The sequence below is a fragment of the Cyprinus carpio genome, chromosome A22, assembly GCF_018340385.1.
Source record: "Cyprinus carpio isolate SPL01 chromosome A22, ASM1834038v1, whole genome shotgun sequence".
Classification (NCBI taxonomy): domain Eukaryota; kingdom Metazoa; phylum Chordata; class Actinopteri; order Cypriniformes; family Cyprinidae; genus Cyprinus; species Cyprinus carpio.
The window spans coordinates 21,439,706-21,458,174 of NC_056593.1; the positions used below are offsets into that span (position 1 = coordinate 21,439,706).

At 39.9% G+C, this 18,469-nt stretch overlaps 1 protein-coding gene across 1 annotated transcript; it reads left to right on the top strand.

The window, feature by feature from the left end:
• Positions 1–120: 120 nt before the first annotated feature.
• On the top strand, positions 121–9,145 carry LOC109060473 (TNF receptor-associated factor 5-like). Its single transcript, XM_019077650.2, has 11 exons — positions 121–279; positions 1,654–1,875; positions 2,015–2,072; positions 2,175–2,276; positions 2,366–2,530; positions 2,613–2,690; positions 3,017–3,091; positions 3,238–3,330; positions 3,481–3,600; positions 4,471–4,639; positions 8,312–9,145. The coding sequence occupies exons 2-11, from the start codon at positions 1,658–1,660 to the stop codon at positions 8,875–8,877; spliced, it is 1,644 nt and encodes a 547-aa protein (XP_018933195.1). The 5' UTR covers positions 121–279; positions 1,654–1,657; the 3' UTR covers positions 8,878–9,145.
• The last annotated feature ends 9,324 nt before the right edge of the window (positions 9,146–18,469 follow it).

An 18,469-nucleotide genomic window follows, 5' to 3' on the forward strand; every position in this document is an offset into this window, starting at 1 on the left:
ATGAATATTCAGTAGGTCGCGCTAACGTTGCGTGGTAACTGTCCTGTGACTCTACCTAATTAATATTCATGAGCCAAGGCTTCGCCGTGCTAGGATTGGTCATTCCGTTTTCCGCTCACTTCAATCGCGTGGCTGCGCGCCCGAAAAGAGCGTGATGTACTAAGTGCGTCGGCGCTGCGCACTGAGCCGAGTAGCTGTCAACTGATAGATTTAGGATTATATCAGCTGAACGCGCTACCACGTTAGTCAAAATGAGCTGTTAAGCCCATCCACCCTCAGGTATGTAGCCCCATGCATTTTAAAATTATTATTGTGATTTATATGACAGTGTAGTGCTGATAGTGTAAAGTGAAAGTAAATGTTTAAATGTGGAATACATGGTTAAATAGAGTTTTTCACGATGTCCGTGTCTGGGCTGGTGAATGCGCGCACGTATAAAGGCATGTAATAGTGATCTGGCTCAGTGTAGTGTAGACTGACAGTGCTGCTGTTGCTCTGGGGATTCCCCGTGTGTTTGCGCTCTGGCACACACAGGAACAGCGCGCGCTGTGCAACACCTTCCTCTCACTCTACACACGGCTCCGCAGGTTAATACACGCGTGTTCTCTTAACACAATAGTTTTTACAGATGGGACCTGTGCAATGATATATTAAAGTCGGCTTTTTATCACTTTATTCCATGTTTTGTGGCGTTTATACTTTTTGGCGATATTAAATGTCAACCCTGCTACCATGATTTTATAAATGAACAATTAAGTTACTCATCGAGAAGATGGATATTTGTTCACACTTCTACAATGTAAAGTCAAATTAAACTGTAACTGTCACAGCCTTGTAACTTAGCTCTGTTATTAAAAATAAAATTTTTAGATCGAATAAAGCACATTTATTAACTAAACATATGATTTTCTAAAATTTCAAGGTGTGAAAAGATTCACCAGACTTTTGGAAATTTTGAAAATCGAGCTCAGATTTCAAATTGTATAGCTTACATAATTGATGAATATTACAGATATCATTTAAAGAATGAAAGTTAGCGTACATGAGGGTGATATTTTTGTAATTTGGTAAAATAGGAAAAGTTAGAAAGACTAACAGGATGGAGCTTGATATGAGGACAAGGAAGACGATTCTAAATTCATCACCAATTAAAATAATCTTCCAATAAAACATGTTTGCTTCAAAACACTTTAAAGGGAAAAATTAAGAACATCTTTTAAAACGTTTTATAAAACACAGAGTAAATGCTGGCATCCAAACTAAAGCAGACAAATAATTTAAAATTCACCCCTTGTTAACTTAATTGTGATATTTATTTCTGTTATTTTAATGTTAACTGTTAGTATTCAAGTAAACTTTCAAATCAGCAATCATTGTAATATAATACAATATATGAATATAATGCAAACACAATATAAAATACAATATATTTAAATAGGTACCAGGTCATTTCTATCCTAACTTGTAATAGCCAGAAAAATGTGAAATTGTGAATGCGAGTATTAAAATATATTGAACTTGGAGCACAAGAATGATAAATTGCTTAATTGAACCCTTATTGCTTCTTTGTAATGTATTGTTCCAGGTGTTACTAGAGGATTTTGATAGATCAGCTTTAATCAGTGCACTTTCTCATGTCTGTTTCTGTGTCAGACTCATGGCCGCAGAGGAGAACGAGTGTCCCGGCTTGTCCCGGCAGAACTCAGAGCTCATGAGGTCATGGGAGCTGGAAGCCATTCTGACCAATCGCACGCTGCGCTTCGTGTTGCGCTTAGAGCAGCAGTTCATCTGCCCGTCCTGCGGCGGGATCGTCCTGAACCCTCACCAGACGGGCTGCGGGCACATCTTCTGCGCTCGGTGCGTGAGGGCGTACATGTAAGAATTATTCATTCGTTACACAAATTAAACAATTTGTTGTATATCAACAAAGATAAGCATAATTTTCTGCTGAAAGTGCATTGCATGCAAATGCATCTAAAATGATTTGCCAGTGTGTAAACCTTCCTCTCCGCAGTGAAAATGGAGGAAGTTCGAAATGTCCTTTAGACAGCATCCCTATTAAATCAGAAGAGGTGAGAATATTAACATTTTCAATGCATATTTATGTGCACTTATCAGAAGAGTAGCTTTATTTGCCATTATATTCCACTGAATAGCAGCTCCAATGCTTGCAGATTTTTCAAGACAACTGCTGTAAAAGAGAACTGCTAAACTTAGAGGTCTACTGTACCAACGCCCCAGACTGCACACAGACGGTTACTTTATGCAACCTTCAGGTAAAGGGCGAAACATGACGTAACATGCCGTAAACTGACGATGAAAAGCATCTGTTTCCATCATTCACAGTACGACCTCTCTTTCTCAGGATCATCTGAAAGCTTGCCAGTACGAGCGGATTAGATGTTCAAACGTAGGGTGCAACGACACTGTGTTACGCAGAAGCCTGCAGGAGCATCAGAGGAACGTCTGCTCCTTCCGGCTGGAGTCCTGCCTCCACTGCAGACAGCCGTTCCTCACGTCTCAGCTGCAGGTCAGAACGCTCCCCTCTCTCAGCACTGCAGTGAGTCATCTGAGCCGTGCTCGCTCCTAACCCTGCCTCTTAACTACGACAGGCCCATCAGAAGACTTCATGCCCTGAAATCCAAGTCCCATGTCCCAACAAGTGTCCCCAGATGATCAGAAGACACAAGGTCTGGCGCAGTCAGAGACTCCACTTTAAGAAAGCTCTGTTCTAGTGAACATGCATCTAGTCCTGCCTTTCAGCAAATTGCTCTCTACAGATTAATATGGAGGAGCACCTAATGATGGAAAAACAGGCCACAGAAAATAATATTTAAATGCTTTTGCATTTACTTGCAAAAGTATCACGTTCGGTTCTCCTGTGAAACTGCGTTCTCTTGCAAAAGCAATATATAATGTATCTTCCCACCTCATATTATTTCCATTACAAAAGTTTTGTGAGCAAACACAACATTTCTCAGAGAAACTCATGGCTGCTTGTTGATCCCCACTGCAGCTGCAAGCTCATGCTGACGAGTGTCTTGAAGTGGAGGCTGACTGCATTTACAAAAACTATGGCTGCACATTCAGAGTAAGAAAACATTATAATTTAACCCTGAAGCAAGGGAACGTGTCTTTATCAGTGTTTAATGAGCCGCCGTTCAGTAAGTGTTTCCGTTTGTCTGGAGCTGTAATGCACTTGCAGATCTCAGCCTCTGAACTCTGTCTTTCCTTCAGGATAAAAGAGGCAAAGTGCAAGTTCATGAAAACACAGAGTTCAGTTCCCATGTGCGGCTTGTTCTGGAAAGTAACACCAAACTAGAGAAACAGGTATGAAACTTGTCATGGAGAAATTCTGGCTCATGAAACAATAGTTCCAAGTACATAAAAGATATAACAAAAGGCATTGCTGTGTTCTTGGGTGCTGAATAGTTCTGCCTAAATAAACATGCTCTAATACAGGACTGGTTCTGGTTGTAGGTGGAGCAGCTGCAGCAGGATATGTTAGTCCAGCAGGAGGCGCTGAAGGACAAAAGTCTTGTGGTCAGCAGTCTGGACCGGGATATCACCCTGTGTGACAGCACACTTACTACCTTACAGGTAAACAAACCCTTCGTCACACTAGTAAGAGCAAAACACAGCTAATTGCTGTGTAACTTTAGAAACGATGTCTTTCTCATAAACCCTCATAATACCAAGATAAAGGAACAGTTGCCTTGTTTTTGAATATATAGCAACCATAATTTTCACTAAAGTGTAACTACAATTTATATATCATATAATCACCAATCAGTGTACATTCATTCATTATTGCCAGTGTCACCGTGGCGCCGTGATTAAAAGTATTGAATATTTAAATTAACATACTGTACATGTGTAGAAAGCTGTTTTGGAATATGTGCCATTAGCTCTGTTTCCATCCAAAGTTGCGCATTAAACTTTTATGAAAAAATGGAATATCACATAAAACATTCACAAATTAAAGCACTGATTCCATCTCACGTGTTCAGTTTCCTGAGGAAACCGGCGCAAATGATCAGTAATAGAAGCCACTGAACTTCTTTTTTGCTACATAATAAATTCATTGTGAAACAAATGCTGGTGCGTTCAGATGCCTGATATTTGGGAAAACAGTTCTGTGAGGTAATCATACCAAATCACTTTGATGACAGACTTTGTTTTTTAGTCATCCTGAAATGCCTGAGCCAATTTAAGATGATGTGCAAAGAGATCTGTCCACTAGTTAGTCCAGTTATCCAGTCATGTGATCTGTTCAGGCTGAGCCACTTGAGTTTTTCGTTGCACATTGAGGAATTTACTCTGTAAATCGTGTTTCTATAATAGTTTGTCTTCTTGTTGGATAAAAATGATCTGCCTCAATTGTATTTATTTGCCAAATGCATGGATGGGCACATAGTTGTTGTTAGGCAACAGTCAGATTTAGCTGTCTGCTCTGTGTTTGTGTGACAGAGGTCCGTGGAGGAGCAGCGAGTGCGGATCTGCAGCGTTCAGCGTGAACTGAGGGATCTGCGGGGCGTTCTGGGCTCTGAACTGAGCGAAGAGCTCCCGAGCCTTCGGGCATCGCTGGACTCTCTCAGACAGCAGGTGGCCGTCACTGAAAGCCTCAGGGAACACCTCGGTAAGTCAGATCTGACTGGACACATGAATGCTGACACAGTTTACTTAAAGTGACCTCCTGGACAAGATGGGAGAAACTCAAAACTCATTCTTCTGCGTATGAGAATGCAAATGTGTTTGTCTACACAAGCTCAGTTTTAGATGGCACATGGAGGTCCCTGGTTTGAGTCATGTCTGAGCTGAAAACATTACTGTATGGAGTTTGCATGTTCTCCCTGTGTGTTTCCTCCGGGGGTGTGCATGAATAGTCCAATATTTGAATATCTGTAATTATTATGGAACATAGGCCTGGGAAATAAAACAGTATTGATAATTATCGACGGTACACCATCATCAATAACGATAGAAAAAGGAATAGTAGTCCAATTTAAAATAAAAATTTGCATTCGAATGCAAAAACATTGTGTTTGAATGTTAGGAGTCTTATCAACGGCACACGAGATGCGGTGATGATGTACGTGTCATCGTTGCATTTGAACGTTTTTGTTAGTCTATCCAGTTGAACCCACAAGATGTGCCACTGCTGCATTTTTCATTCAGAAAATTTGAGAAATATAGAAGCTCAATCCGGAGAATATATTGATTAGGTTAAAGGGGTCATATGATGTTGCTAAAACAAACATTATTTTGTGTATTTGGTGTTATGCAATGTATATATGCGGTTTAAGGTTAAAAAAACATTATTTTCCACATACTGTACATTATTGTTTCTCCTCTATGCGCCTCCTTCTGAAACGTGTTGATTTTTACAAAGCTCATCGGTCTGAAAAAGCAAGGTGTGCTCTGATTGGCCAGCTATCCAGTGTGTTGAATACCTCAAACGTGTGACGGAAATGTTATGTCCCTTAACATACTGTGGTGCTGTGTGTCCCGGTGTGACGAGACAAAACCAATAAAACCCATTACAAACGAGGCATTTGTTGCATCCAGTGGGGACATAATTACTGATTATAATGACTTATACTGTGTTTTACGTGTTGCGTAAACATTTGTCTGCATTTGTGATTGGAGAAATGACAAACAACAAGCTCTACTCTACACTGCTCAAAACTCACGTTTGAATCATCAGTGGCAAATCCTTTAAATATGAAAACATACTTACAGACTGTGAGTCAGAACAGCCGGCATTGTAGTCTGCTCCCAGGAAACATTCCTTCATAAAATGCATTGCACACACAAATATTTAGTTTGAACTGTTCTGGAACAGTGTTGTGAATACAACTTAACCACTGATTTCTAGTTGTGTCCTCTTTTGAAAGACCAAACAAAGTAATTTCGCTTTCACAACGAAACAGCGTCTCCACAACATGACGCCGGCGGCAACAACAATAAAAAAACTTACGCCTTCTTTCTTTGCGTGAACATTTGGGTGGTGTTATGCAAATCTTCCCACACAGTGACAGACATGTGGGGGTCTGTTTAAACGAGGTGTTTTAGGAGGCTGTGGACGAGTAAAGAATATCTCTTTGGGTTTGAGACTTTAGTCTTTGCAACTTTAGGGATCTTATCTATTCACAAACAACTTGAACACTCCAAAGAGAAAGGAAAACTTGAAATTGCATCATATGACCCCTTTAAAACCCAAACCAAGCCATTCACACAGAACAAATATTCAGCACATTCTTGAGACACACAACGTTTGAATCCTAACCCTAAGGTTGTGGGTTCGAGTCTCGGGCCGGTAATACCACGACTGAGGTGTCCTTGAGCAAGGCACTGAACCCCCAACTGCTCCCCGGGCGCCGCAGTATAAATGGCTGCCCACTGCTCCAGGTGTGTGTTCACTGTGTGTGTGTGTGTGTGTGTGTGTGTGTGTGTGTGTGTGTGTTCACTGCTGTGTGTGTGCACTTCGGATGGGTTAAATGCAGAGCACCAATTCTGAATATGGGTCACCATACTTGGCTGTATGTCACCTCACTCTCACTTTCACTATGACTGTTGCACTTGTGTCTCACAAAAGAGATGAATAGAAAGCCATGTAAAGTTAAAAGAGGTTCAACTTTTAGAAAACATGTCTGGAGAATTTGTGGGGGTTTTATTCCATTCCACTGTGTCTCATATGTTTTTTTAATGCAATCGTTGTTTTGTTCATATTGTTTATGCAATTTACGAAATCATATTTGATTTATAAATAATAGTTTAGACGGTATGCACTTTTTTTATAGACAGCCGTTATTTCATTGCATTGAATAAGCAGTTTGATGAGGTGCATTATTTTGCTCATTGCGCTCTCCTGTGGCCTCACGAGACAGGACAAATGTTTCCATAACACTTATTTAATCTGCATATAAAATATAAGGAAATATTTGTTTCAATTTTATTTTGTGTTTGACTGTTAAAACTAAAATAAGTTGGTGCTTGTCAATAAACTGGGTAAATTAAACATAAATTGGTTAAATGTAAACCTTTTTTTTTACTGCTCTTTGTTTAAGAGAGGTTATAAAACAATTTCAATAATTATCGATCCCGAATGATATGAAACATTAAATTGTGATACATTTTTTAGCTATATCACCAAGCCCTAAAATGAAAACACTATTCAAATTTTACGACGTGTTGCTATGCTGTCTATAAATGCAGGGAATCCATGAATAAAAGTCAGTTATAACTCAATGCACTGGGTGGCGCTGTGGAGCGTGTTAACAAGTTAGTTGCATTTGATCACAGAATGTCGTCGTCTGCCTGCGAAGTTTGGAATTACTTTGATCAAAAGAATCAGTGAAACTGAGTTCTCATATTAAGACCACCATGAGAATCAGATGAAATCCAGACAGCAGTGACTGAAAAGAGACAGCTCTCCATCACTCCATTCATTCTGCAGGTCAGCGCAACTCGACAAGAGCTGATCTGAGACATGGGCTTCCTTTAAGGTGACGGCTCGTTGTAAAACATTGTTGTGTATAATGCTAATCATAAGCTTGTTCAGAAATGGTGACAAAAACTTGACTATTAAAAATAAACGTCTTTCTCGTTAAACGTCATTTCTGCCTTGACAGCTCTCGGAGAGTTTAGCATGGTAATATACATGGCAATGTCAATGTGTTTGGTTTTGGCGGAATAGATCTGCTACACTGCTGCAGTACATCCATTGACATGCTGCTGTGAGCATGTAACAAATACTGCTGCTGCTGCACACATCACATATATGAGACAAACCCCAACAAAGCAGGAGACACAAGAAATGGACAATACAGCCAAATAAATGCATGTAAGAATACAAGCTACTGCATCAGCATACATGCATGTATCTACACACATGAAAACAGGACAGGATAGAACAAATACCTCCCAAACCAGCAGATCTATCACAGAGACATATGCACCCTCGATGTGCACTTCTGCCGAGGCCACACTGAGCCGAGCTCCACAGCAGACTGCTACCCAACAGTCAAAGCAGCGTTACACTCCTGGAGGGCCACAGCCCTGCAGAGTTCAGCTCCAACCCTAATTAAACACTCCTGAACCAGCTAATCAAGCTCTCACTAGGCATGCTAGATACTTACAAGCAGGTGTGTTGAGGCAAGGTTGAGTTCAACTCTTCAGACAGTGGCCCTCCAAGACCCCTGGCTTAGTGTGTCGTGGCCTGTACAGGCTTGGATGAGTACTTTCTAGAGTGTGTTTCTGGTCTTTGTAGAACTGTAACAGTAGTACTGTGTGTGTTTGTGTCCCTCAGGTGTGTTAGAGCAGACGTGTCAGCGTCATACCCGTTTGTTAGACATCCACGTCGAGCAGCTGCAGTGTAACGAGCAGCGCTTCCGCCAACTGGAATCCACTTCCTACGACGGGAAGCTCATCTGGAAAGTGCGTGACTACTGCCACCGGAAAGAAGCCGGCACCCCCCTCAACTCCACCCCCTTCTACACCAGTCGAAGCGGCTACAAGCTCAGTGTGCGGGCTTACCTCGGCGGGGACAACTCAGGGAGAGGCACTCACCTGTCGCTCTACATCACGATAATGCGCGGAGACTTCGACTCGCTCCTACCGTGGCCATTCAGACAGAACATAACCTTAACACTGCTGGACCAAAGCGGCTCCAAGAACCACGTGAGCAACACTTTCACCCCCGATACCAGCAGCGATAGCTTCCATCGGCCAACATCTGATGCTAATGTGGCCACGGGTTTCCCGAGATTCATATCCCACGGCGATCTGGAGGCTCCTCGAAATGCCGTTTATGTGAGAGACGACACGCTGTTCATCAAAGTAAAGGTGGACACAACTGGATTAGAGGACTTGTAGTGTTCAGGATTCACTGGAGTGTCAATTGAAGGCGTTTGTTGTAGTAGCAATGATTATTATGTTTACATGCACAGATTTTCATTCATGAATGAGTACAAACCAAGCGGCAACCTTCCGGTCGGTCATGAAACCAACACGGAACTGACTAAACCTGCAATTCATCGACTGGCCGCTAGAGGCTGGCTCTAAAAGGGAGTCAGTCCCATAGACTCCTCATGTTAAAACGGCCAACTTTACAGCAGAAAAAATTATTTTCACAGCCTGGTACAAAATGTGTTTTTGTCTATATAGCTAATTTTGCCCTTCATGACAACTGTGAGTGGGGTGAAGTTTTTTATAACTCATCCGTTTAAATTATATTAAGCCTTAAAGTTCTGCATAATTAAGGGCGTGGCCACTTGAGTGACAGGTGGATTGCTGTTGCTGACACCGTCAAGCTAGGTGGGCGTGGCTTCAGCAACCAGCTCCCGCCTCTTTACAACAGAAAAAAATATCGATTATCTGGGAGTGACGTGCGGTCACATGCTGCCAAGATGGCGACGGCCGGCTCCGCCCACTTTGAGCTTCAAAAACGCTCTTCAGAAACCTACGGGTGACGTCAAGGACACTGCGTCTATGTTTTTATACAGTCTTTGGTTCAAACCAGCTGAAGGTGTTGAATGTACTACACTTATGTGCCGTTTATGAAAATATCAGTTTAGATGTGAATGACAAAATTCTGCACATAAGAACAGTGTCAGTAACTGTTTCTGCAATTACAGTACTGTATGATGGCTACTGGTTATTTCCAGCCAAAGGTCCGTGTCTGCTTAAAAGTCTTGATCTTGTCTGAGTGAGGTGTGCAGATCGTAGCATACATGCCTGGCTCATATAGACCTGGGTTTGATTCTGGCCTGGGTCATGTTTGAATGTTTTTTAATCTATGCCCATCTCTCTCCCCTGATTTTCTGTCTACAACTTAGTCAATAAAAAAAATTGCTTCAAATAGTGTCTTGATGGCTGATCGTTGCTATCCTCGGTGTTTGTCGAGGACAGCGGACAGTGGTTAGTTTGTTTTTCTGAAGCTCAGTGTTCACAGCGGTAAAAGCCCACCCCAACACCTGGCTCTGATATTTTCAAACATTACAGTTGTTTTCATGTTAAAGTTAGTTAAATGGTTTCCAGCTAGCTATCTGAATGCCTCTGGTTCATATTCAATATTCAGTGTTGGAGAAAGTTAGTTTTAAAAGTAATGCATTACAATATTGTGTTTATCACTCCATAAAAAAAAGTTACTACAGTAATTGTGTTACCTAGTGACTTTTTATGGAAAGTAATGTTTTACATTACTTTTTCATTACTTTCTCTAATCTGAGCTGGGCTTGCTTGTATGATTTTTAATAACAAAAGTTATAATTTTTGCAATAATGTGTTCCTTTACAAGTTACAATTAAAAATTAATCTGATTGCGTTACTTGTAATGTGTTACCTCAACACTTGCCATATTCTAACACATCAAACAAATAAGAGAAGTAAAGTGTATTCTAATCTTCTTTTCTATCGACCAGTTCCTCAATGGCGTCACCATGTTTTTATATTGTAGTGACGCACATGCTGTGTATTACACTATGTGGTGTTTTTGAGTCCAGTTATGGAAATAGTTAAAGATTTAATGGCAATTATTTTTCAACAACAGATAGATATTTCATTCGGATCGGGCTCAAGTGAACCATTTCTTTCAGACTGAGATGAGAGTTTTATGGTTTTTGCGATGGGGGGGGGGGTAATACAGTAGTTCATAATAAACATCTGGAAGCCACATGAAACACCTTAGCTTAAAACCGCTAACAACACCTTAGCATCATGCTAAGCACTGCTAAACTGCATATCGACATGCTAAATACAACACCCTGTCAAAACACACAAGTAAGTGCACTAAAAAACACTCTGCACCCTTTAGAAACACCCTAACCTGGCAAGGTAATGGCTTTAGCAAAAACCACTCTAATCTTCTTCAGAAAATCTAAAAATCTCATTGCTCACCAGCATTACTTCACACACTGTGAACAGAAATATGACCCTCTTCAGTGTAGAGATCATTTTGATTCCTAAATGAATGATGATTGTGCATTTACGTTTTTATGTTTAACCTGAAAATGTCTGTATCAATAAAATGACTATTTTTTTTGTTTTTGTTTTTGTTTTTTATTTCACATTTATTTTTAGCAGTGCTAACAGCAATGTTTTGCAGTTGTGGTGTTCAAGTGAAAAGAAGGTACATTGCGAAAGCTCAAAAATCGCACCTAGACCACACATTGTGTGTGGTGTGCAGCGTTTTCCTCTCGAAGCATGTAATCATCAGATTCATTTGCAATGCAAAATCCAGTCCCACAAATGTCTTCACATGAACCAAACTAAAATTATTTTGTCCCTGGTAATGAACAGGCCTACAAGGTCTAGAAGTATGACACTAACACAACTGTATAAATAGGTACATTATGACAGACAGGCAACATGACACCAGCATGGGTGCTTGTGCTTTGTGTGGTGAATGATGGGACAGTAACCACTCATATGACGATGAGCCCCGCTGGCTATTCATAGATATCATCCACAGCTACATCTAGCTGTTTTTCACTGAAGTGTGTGTGTGTGTACAAGTGTTTTCAGAAAAAAAAACTGACAAAAGAAAGCTTAAGATGTGGAAATGAGAAAAAATTTGGATGATTAAGTGTGTGTCATATTTTGGATGCATTAAATGCCATTGCATGTGGTGGAGATGGACTGAACACCAGAACCAGTTCGTCCTTTAACTACTCATTTTAGACCGAAAACGTAGAGGTATTTGAGACTTCACGTCTCATGTCTGATTTCTGGTTCAGCACCTACTGAGCACCCAAAGGAGTCAAAATACAGGCCTGTGCTGGAGGTATTCCCCTTCACAGATACACCAAACTCATTTACACCCAGCTAGTGGAAAGTCCCGTACTCTTGCCTGTTTGTGGACAAAAAAATAAAAAAAAACCCAAGAAAAAAAAGGTGCTGCCAGGCTGCATAGTTCTCAAATCTCGTTCTTGCACAGATCTCGAATCGATCGCTGCTTGCTCTACAACATTGACCATTTTTGGCAGGTTTGAGACATAATTTGGTTCATAACGATGTCGGGTGGGTGGCTGTATGCGAACTAGGCAGCCGCCTAGGGCGGCAGCTCAGCCAGGGCGGCAAGAGAGAGAGAAGGCGAGAGAGCGAAAGCGAGAGAGAGAGAGATTTTTTTAATATTATTATTTGTTTGTTTTACATTAGGTTACAATTATCGCACTTATATCAACAGCATTTTTTCCCACTCCATTAGTATAAATTTAAATTAACTTTAAATTTAGAATAAAAATTCCCGCCCGGCTGCGCCCTGCCCCCACCACACTAAGAGCGGCATCGATATGCGTGCAATACGTTAATGTATATTCAAATATGTCAAAACGAATAAAATTATCTGGTCATGAGTACAAAAGACGACGGATTTTAAAAGAGCAAGCACTGGAGAAACAAAGAGGCTCCTTTTTGAAATTCATCGCCTCTGGAAGTCAAGAGGACAGCATAGTAAAAATCAGCAGCGACCATGCTAATGACAGGGAAGGTGTGGACGTTGGTAGTAATGTCCTGGAGGAGGCAGAGACAGCTTAGCCATAACTAGCTCGTCTGATGAGGGACAGACGGAACAGCAGGGAGAAATATTACCCTCAGAAGGTGAGGAAATATGTCACGATCCCGGCAAATGGCCAGCAGTAATAAATCCTGGACTTAAAGACATTTTGGTACAGGGAGGGCCACATCAAACCAAAGGAATTATTTTCCCAAAAGACAGTTGGAACAGGAGATTTTCAGAGGCTCATTACAGTCGCACATTAGCTAACGGGGAAAAACTTGACAGACCATGGCTGGTTTATTCGATTAGCAAGGACGCAACGTTTTGCTTTTGTTGTAAACTTTTTTGTGAAAGCGAGAGAAAGTCTGCTCTGGCTAAAGATGGTGTCTTAGTGTAATTTTATAGATAAAGAAAATATTAATTTGTTTACATGCATCTTAAGGATACCTAATTGTGAGTGTGAGGTGGGGGCGGCACGATCGTGCTCTGCCTAGAGCGGCATTTGAGCTTGCGCCGGCCCTGTTCATAACTGTTTATTACATTTCATTAAAACTAAAACCATAATAATAATAATAATAATCATTTTCAGTACTTGAAATAAAACGAACCAAAATTACTAGTGGGCAATTGATGTTGGAAAGATACCTGACTTAAAAACCAAAAAAAAGTGTCAAATATGCAAATCAATCTGATGTCAATAACTGGCCATGACGTAGATTTGATGTAATTTGAATGTCAAATATATTGGCTTACAGATACATTAAACCAATTTCATTGTAGGATTAACTTCCTATTTTCCAGGATGTTAAGATGTTACAGCTTCTTGATAAATCTGGACTCATATTTGACGTCAAACTGAGATCTGGGTTATTTCATCTAGCTGCCAAAGACACATTTCTCATTTTCGTTTAGTTTAACTTTATGTACTACAATAACTAAAACTAAAACTTAAAATAAAAACTATACAGACATATAAAAAATAAAGTAAAATAAATAAATAACTTGTAAAAATGACAAAAACATTGAATTAAAATGTATTAATAGCAGTATCTGTCAGAGTTTACTCCCCCGTGACCCAATGACAGGATCAGTCTGAAGAGAAGTTCCCCTAAAGATGAGTTCCCAAACCTGGACAGAAACCAGACCCTCATGAGCCGAATCCTCAGCCTGCACATGTGCACACGACCGGGCAACTGACAGCGGGTCATTATTGATGATATCATACGCCACGGACTTGAGGATCCAGGTCAGCTATTTTTTTGACAGAAAGATATTTTAGTGAAACAGCCTACTGATACTATATATATGTGTGTGTGTGTGTGTGTGTGTACATATTTGGCAGTATGAAGCATCAAAGTCTTGCATCTCACACAAAGCATCAATTCATCAAATGAGTCACAGTCTCCAGTGAACACTTACACGGCTGCAGACTGCAGAGAAACGAAACTATCACTTCTCTGACTGAGTGTACACCCACTAGCCTCAAAGAGGGGAATACATCTGAAGACATCATTTATGTTTATTAAGTCATTTTCATGTGGAAAGGAAGCAGGCCTACAAATTAGCATATTTTAAAAAAATGAGCACTTATAATAGAAATAATATCCCTTTTAAAGAATATGCATATGTGTGAACTGAATTTAATGTTTTTGGACATTTAATTGTATGTTAATTGTAATTCCATGAAAATGTATTTATGCAATAATTGAATTGTGAATTACGTTGCAGTATGACTGTCCACTACTTCCGGTGTGTGTGTTCACTACTCACTACTGTGTGTGTGTACTTGGAGGGGTAAATGCAGAGCACAAATTCCAAGTATGGGAGACTATGCTTGGCCACACTTCACTCACGTGTAATTTTAAGATTTGAAGTACACTAAGTGTACATTCAATACAACAAAGTTTTATTTTTTGCAAGGGACTGCATTTATTCAGGTTTCAAGTTTTACTTTCATTCTGGGGGCATTTGGTAACAAAATTGCCTGATCCACACACACACACACACACACACACACACACACACACACACACACACACACACACACACACACAGGAAGCATTTCAGATGAGGCTCAAATGAATATCAAGTCCTGGTTTCTACATATCTGTGGACCCCTGGGGTTCTATGAAGGTACTACAGGTGGTTCATTGTCCAATATTTAAATAGTTTATATATATATATATATATGACAATGTTTTATTATTTTATAATAATAATTATATTATTAATTAACATTTTTTATTAATCTAATATAATATATATATTTAATTTTTATTTAGCATCTGGGTTCTTGTCTGACTTTGTCTGACAGGTCAGTCTACAGGACCAAAAGCGGCTGATGCTCAATCCTGTTCTGTGACCGTATTATTGAGTCTTACCACAGCTACAAGTTCACCACTGACTCTGTTCAAGAGAGCGACTTCAATTATGACAACCTGAAGAAAAAAAGAATACCTAATGACAACGCCTCATCTCAAAATGAGACAAAATGGACATGTTGGTGAAGTATCCTGATTTTTCATCTGAGAAAAAGACTCAATTTCACATCTCAGTATTTTCGGAATAGATTTTAATCTAGCCAAGTACGCAATGAATAGTCAGATGAATAGAACCACTCATTCAATTTATAGCACCAGTGTCACATTTTAGTTTTAGGATAAACTCTGAGACATAATTACATTTAATTTCATCTCAGTGTAAAATTTGTCATTATGATGTAATGATGAGAGGTAGCATGCCTCTGTGTAAAATGTTTCTGTGTGTGTAGGGTGGTGATGACTTTGACCAAGCATATGCTTTGAGTTGTGAGGTGACTGCAGACAGCATTGAGGACTACTGCTGCCCCACACACTGCAGCAGAGGAGAGTAGAGCTGTAATCGGGCCTTAAAAGTTAGGCCCGACAGGACCCGAGCCCGACAAGTACATTTTGATTGACAGCTTTTTAAAAACCCGAACCCGTTCACAGCCCGACATTATTCAAATGTGCGCGCACACACAGCTCTTTTGCCTTTTGTCAAGAATGAGTCATTTATACATGTTTTAACATAATTTGTTCATAACTAACGTAGACTAGGCCTCTTGGAAGTTGGAATAAAGAAATAAAATAAGTACTCTGTAACATCTTAACATCTCAGCACTCTAAATAGTAGAGATTGAGTAATTTCTCTGTAACATCTTAACATCTCAGAAATATGAGTATTTTTTTTTTTTTTAAAATTTTGATTAATTTTAAATTAAGATGGGTATTTGGCAATAACGAAATTAAGATAAAGGCTCCGCCGGATTTGCTTCGCCACTATCAGCTGACATTTAATAAAAGAATAATGCCAACAATAGCGTATAGACTCTGTCCACATTATGCATTTTTAGACTTAATGAATATTTAGTTATCATTTGAAAAACCTTTACTCACAGAGATTTGGCTAATCCTACATGTGTTTTGTGGAGGAAAATTATTGAATCCACTGTAGATGTCTTCAGCGCGTTCCTGCGCTCACTGATGGTGCGTCATTCACTCATTATTCTCATTATAAACATGGTCAAACTTTTCAAAACTTTTCCACACCTCAGACCTTGCTTTAGTTGCTGGTGCAACCAAAACGTAATCGCCAGAGGCAAGCCTCCGTTATACCCACTCAGCATTCATTTTCGCATCTTTCTCGCGCTAATCGGAACACATCACATGACCGCTCGTTTACCTCGCAAACCGGAGCGCAAACCCGAGCCCGGGTAAGATGATATAAATTAAGCCCGAACCCGACCGAACCCGTCGGGTCCCATCGGGTTCGGGCAAAGATCTTCAGCTCTAGAGGAGAGCACAGACAGCTCCTCACACTGGCCAAAACAGGTACAGCAGTTGATCAGAAGGATATATTGTATGATAATATAACTTGTTTTGTAGTTTTAGAGGAGCTGGGTGAGGACCTGCCAGGAAAGCTTTACTCCACAGATGAACTCAGCCATGAGAGTGAAGACCGCATGGTTACGATGGACTCTCCACCATTGTCTTTGATAAAGATTGGTGTGGCTCGTGACTGGCCTGATGCAAGGGCCCTGTGGTTGGTTAGAGTTCACAATTTATGGTTTTATATGCTTGCATCAGAGCAGTTTACAGTATGTTTTTGCCCTATGATCAGGTTAAGTAAGGATGGGACCCTAGCTATTTGGGTGAACATGGAAGAAACTGAAACTGGTGTCTTACAGAAGTGATGCCTGCTTACAAGAGGCGTTTAAAACAATCTGCATTAATAATGTGCTCAAGGTTCATTTTAATCAACTACCTCATACAATATCATGTTGATATCATGTTTTCTGTGAGAAGTAAAAAGGTCCTAATATTGAACCCTGAGGTATGCCCTAAATATATATTATAGTCTATTCAGTCCACACCAACAATCTACATTTTTTTTTCTTTTTTTTAGATGGAGACACTTTATAAGAAACTGAGACATCCATTTATCTGGAAGCCTCACTTGGGTTGGGTGGTCAGCTCACCTGCAGAGGCTGGCACAGGCCTGAAGGCAAGCCTTGCAGTGAAAATGCTGCATCTCGCCGAGAACAAATGCCTGGATGACATTCTGGACAGACTACGACTTCAGATGGAAGCAACTGGTATGGCAAAACTCATTAGAGATTCTGTAGTGTAAAATTATGCACGCAGCCACAGTTTAACATAAAAATGTAACTAGGCTGCATCCGATTCCAAACATACATACTTTACTTCTAAATAGAAGGTGAAAACAGTGTGTAAAAATAATGTCAGACTTTGCAGTATTAAAAAAAAGTGAAGCAGTGCAACTGATGCTGAAGGTCACATTTCAGTGACAAAATGACAGATATAGTATATCCAGCTTAAATTCATGCTACACACATTCATACGGTATAAACCATACTTTTTTAATGGTTGCGAAATAAGTATGTATTTAAAAGAGGTACCTACTCAGAGAGTATGTGACTTTGGACTTTATTTTTCTTCTGCCATGGAAGTCTATGCCACATGTAAAAGGTTGTGAAATTTTGGACATTGATTGGGAATGGTCTTAACATTCCTGGTTGCAACTTTGGGGTCTCTCTTAAATTTTCTAGTGCCACAAGCAGTCCGAATTTTGACATCGCTAATAACTTTGAAATGGTCTACCGAGTGGTTTCTACCATTTTTATTTCCTTAAATTCTATCATTTTTGCTATTCATTCTACCAATTTAATGCAACATTAACCAAATTCTGCTCAGATGATCTTCACACCAAGCTTGTTAATCAAGGCCTCAAAAAGATGATGGCAAGGACAAATAACATTTTAATTTGTCATGCATAAATGATATTGTAGCTGCCACTGCTATTTTTCAAGATTGATCTCCTATGTTGAACTTTATTTCCTTTTGTCCATCAATGGAAACTAACTTCATTTAGTTGCTACTCTAAACAAACTTAATCAGTTGCATTATTTGTATATCCGGGCATCTACGAAATCAGCAACCTGCAGACCACTGGTTTTAATGAAGTCGAGCTGACCCAGCTAGTAGTGGATGGGGTCAAACTTCTCCTCCAAATGTAGAAAAGACTGGAAAACAACGGTGGCATCGATGACCTGGTACCTGCTCAGAAGTGTTTTATGAGAAGTGAAGTATCACTGCTCTGGAGAGAATTCTTCTGTTCTGATCAACACTAGGATGAAAAGGAGACTTTACAAGTTTTACTTTGTTTTTGAAGTGTTTTTGATGCTAGTTGTTTATTGAATCTCACAAAGGGTGAATCTCATGAAGAAATGTGCAGATTATATTTCACCCTAAGAAAATGAAGCCTATTTTAGGTCCATTAAAAACTTTTCATTAAGCCAACACACACATTTTTACAAAAATGTCACAATACAGAATCGTAATAGTCTTAGAACAGGCTTCATTTTCTTTTCTTTTTTCAGTTTGGGGCTGAAATATGACCTGGTTGTTTCTTTGAACTGAAAACTACACA

What these genes read in the sequence shown, in the direction of transcription:
- LOC109060473 (XM_019077650.2), top strand. Translation starts at nt 1,658, where the DNA reads ATGGCCGCAGAGGAGAACGAGTGTCCCGGCTTGTCCCGGCAGAACTCA. An exon ending in TCCCTATTAAATCAGAAGAG is followed by an intron (nt 2,073 to 2,174) that starts GTGAGAATATTA and finishes CAATGCTTGCAG; the next exon opens with ATTTTTCAAGACAACTGCTG. An exon ending in TTACTTTATGCAACCTTCAG is followed by an intron (nt 2,277 to 2,365) that starts GTAAAGGGCGAA and finishes TCTCTTTCTCAG; the next exon opens with GATCATCTGAAAGCTTGCCA.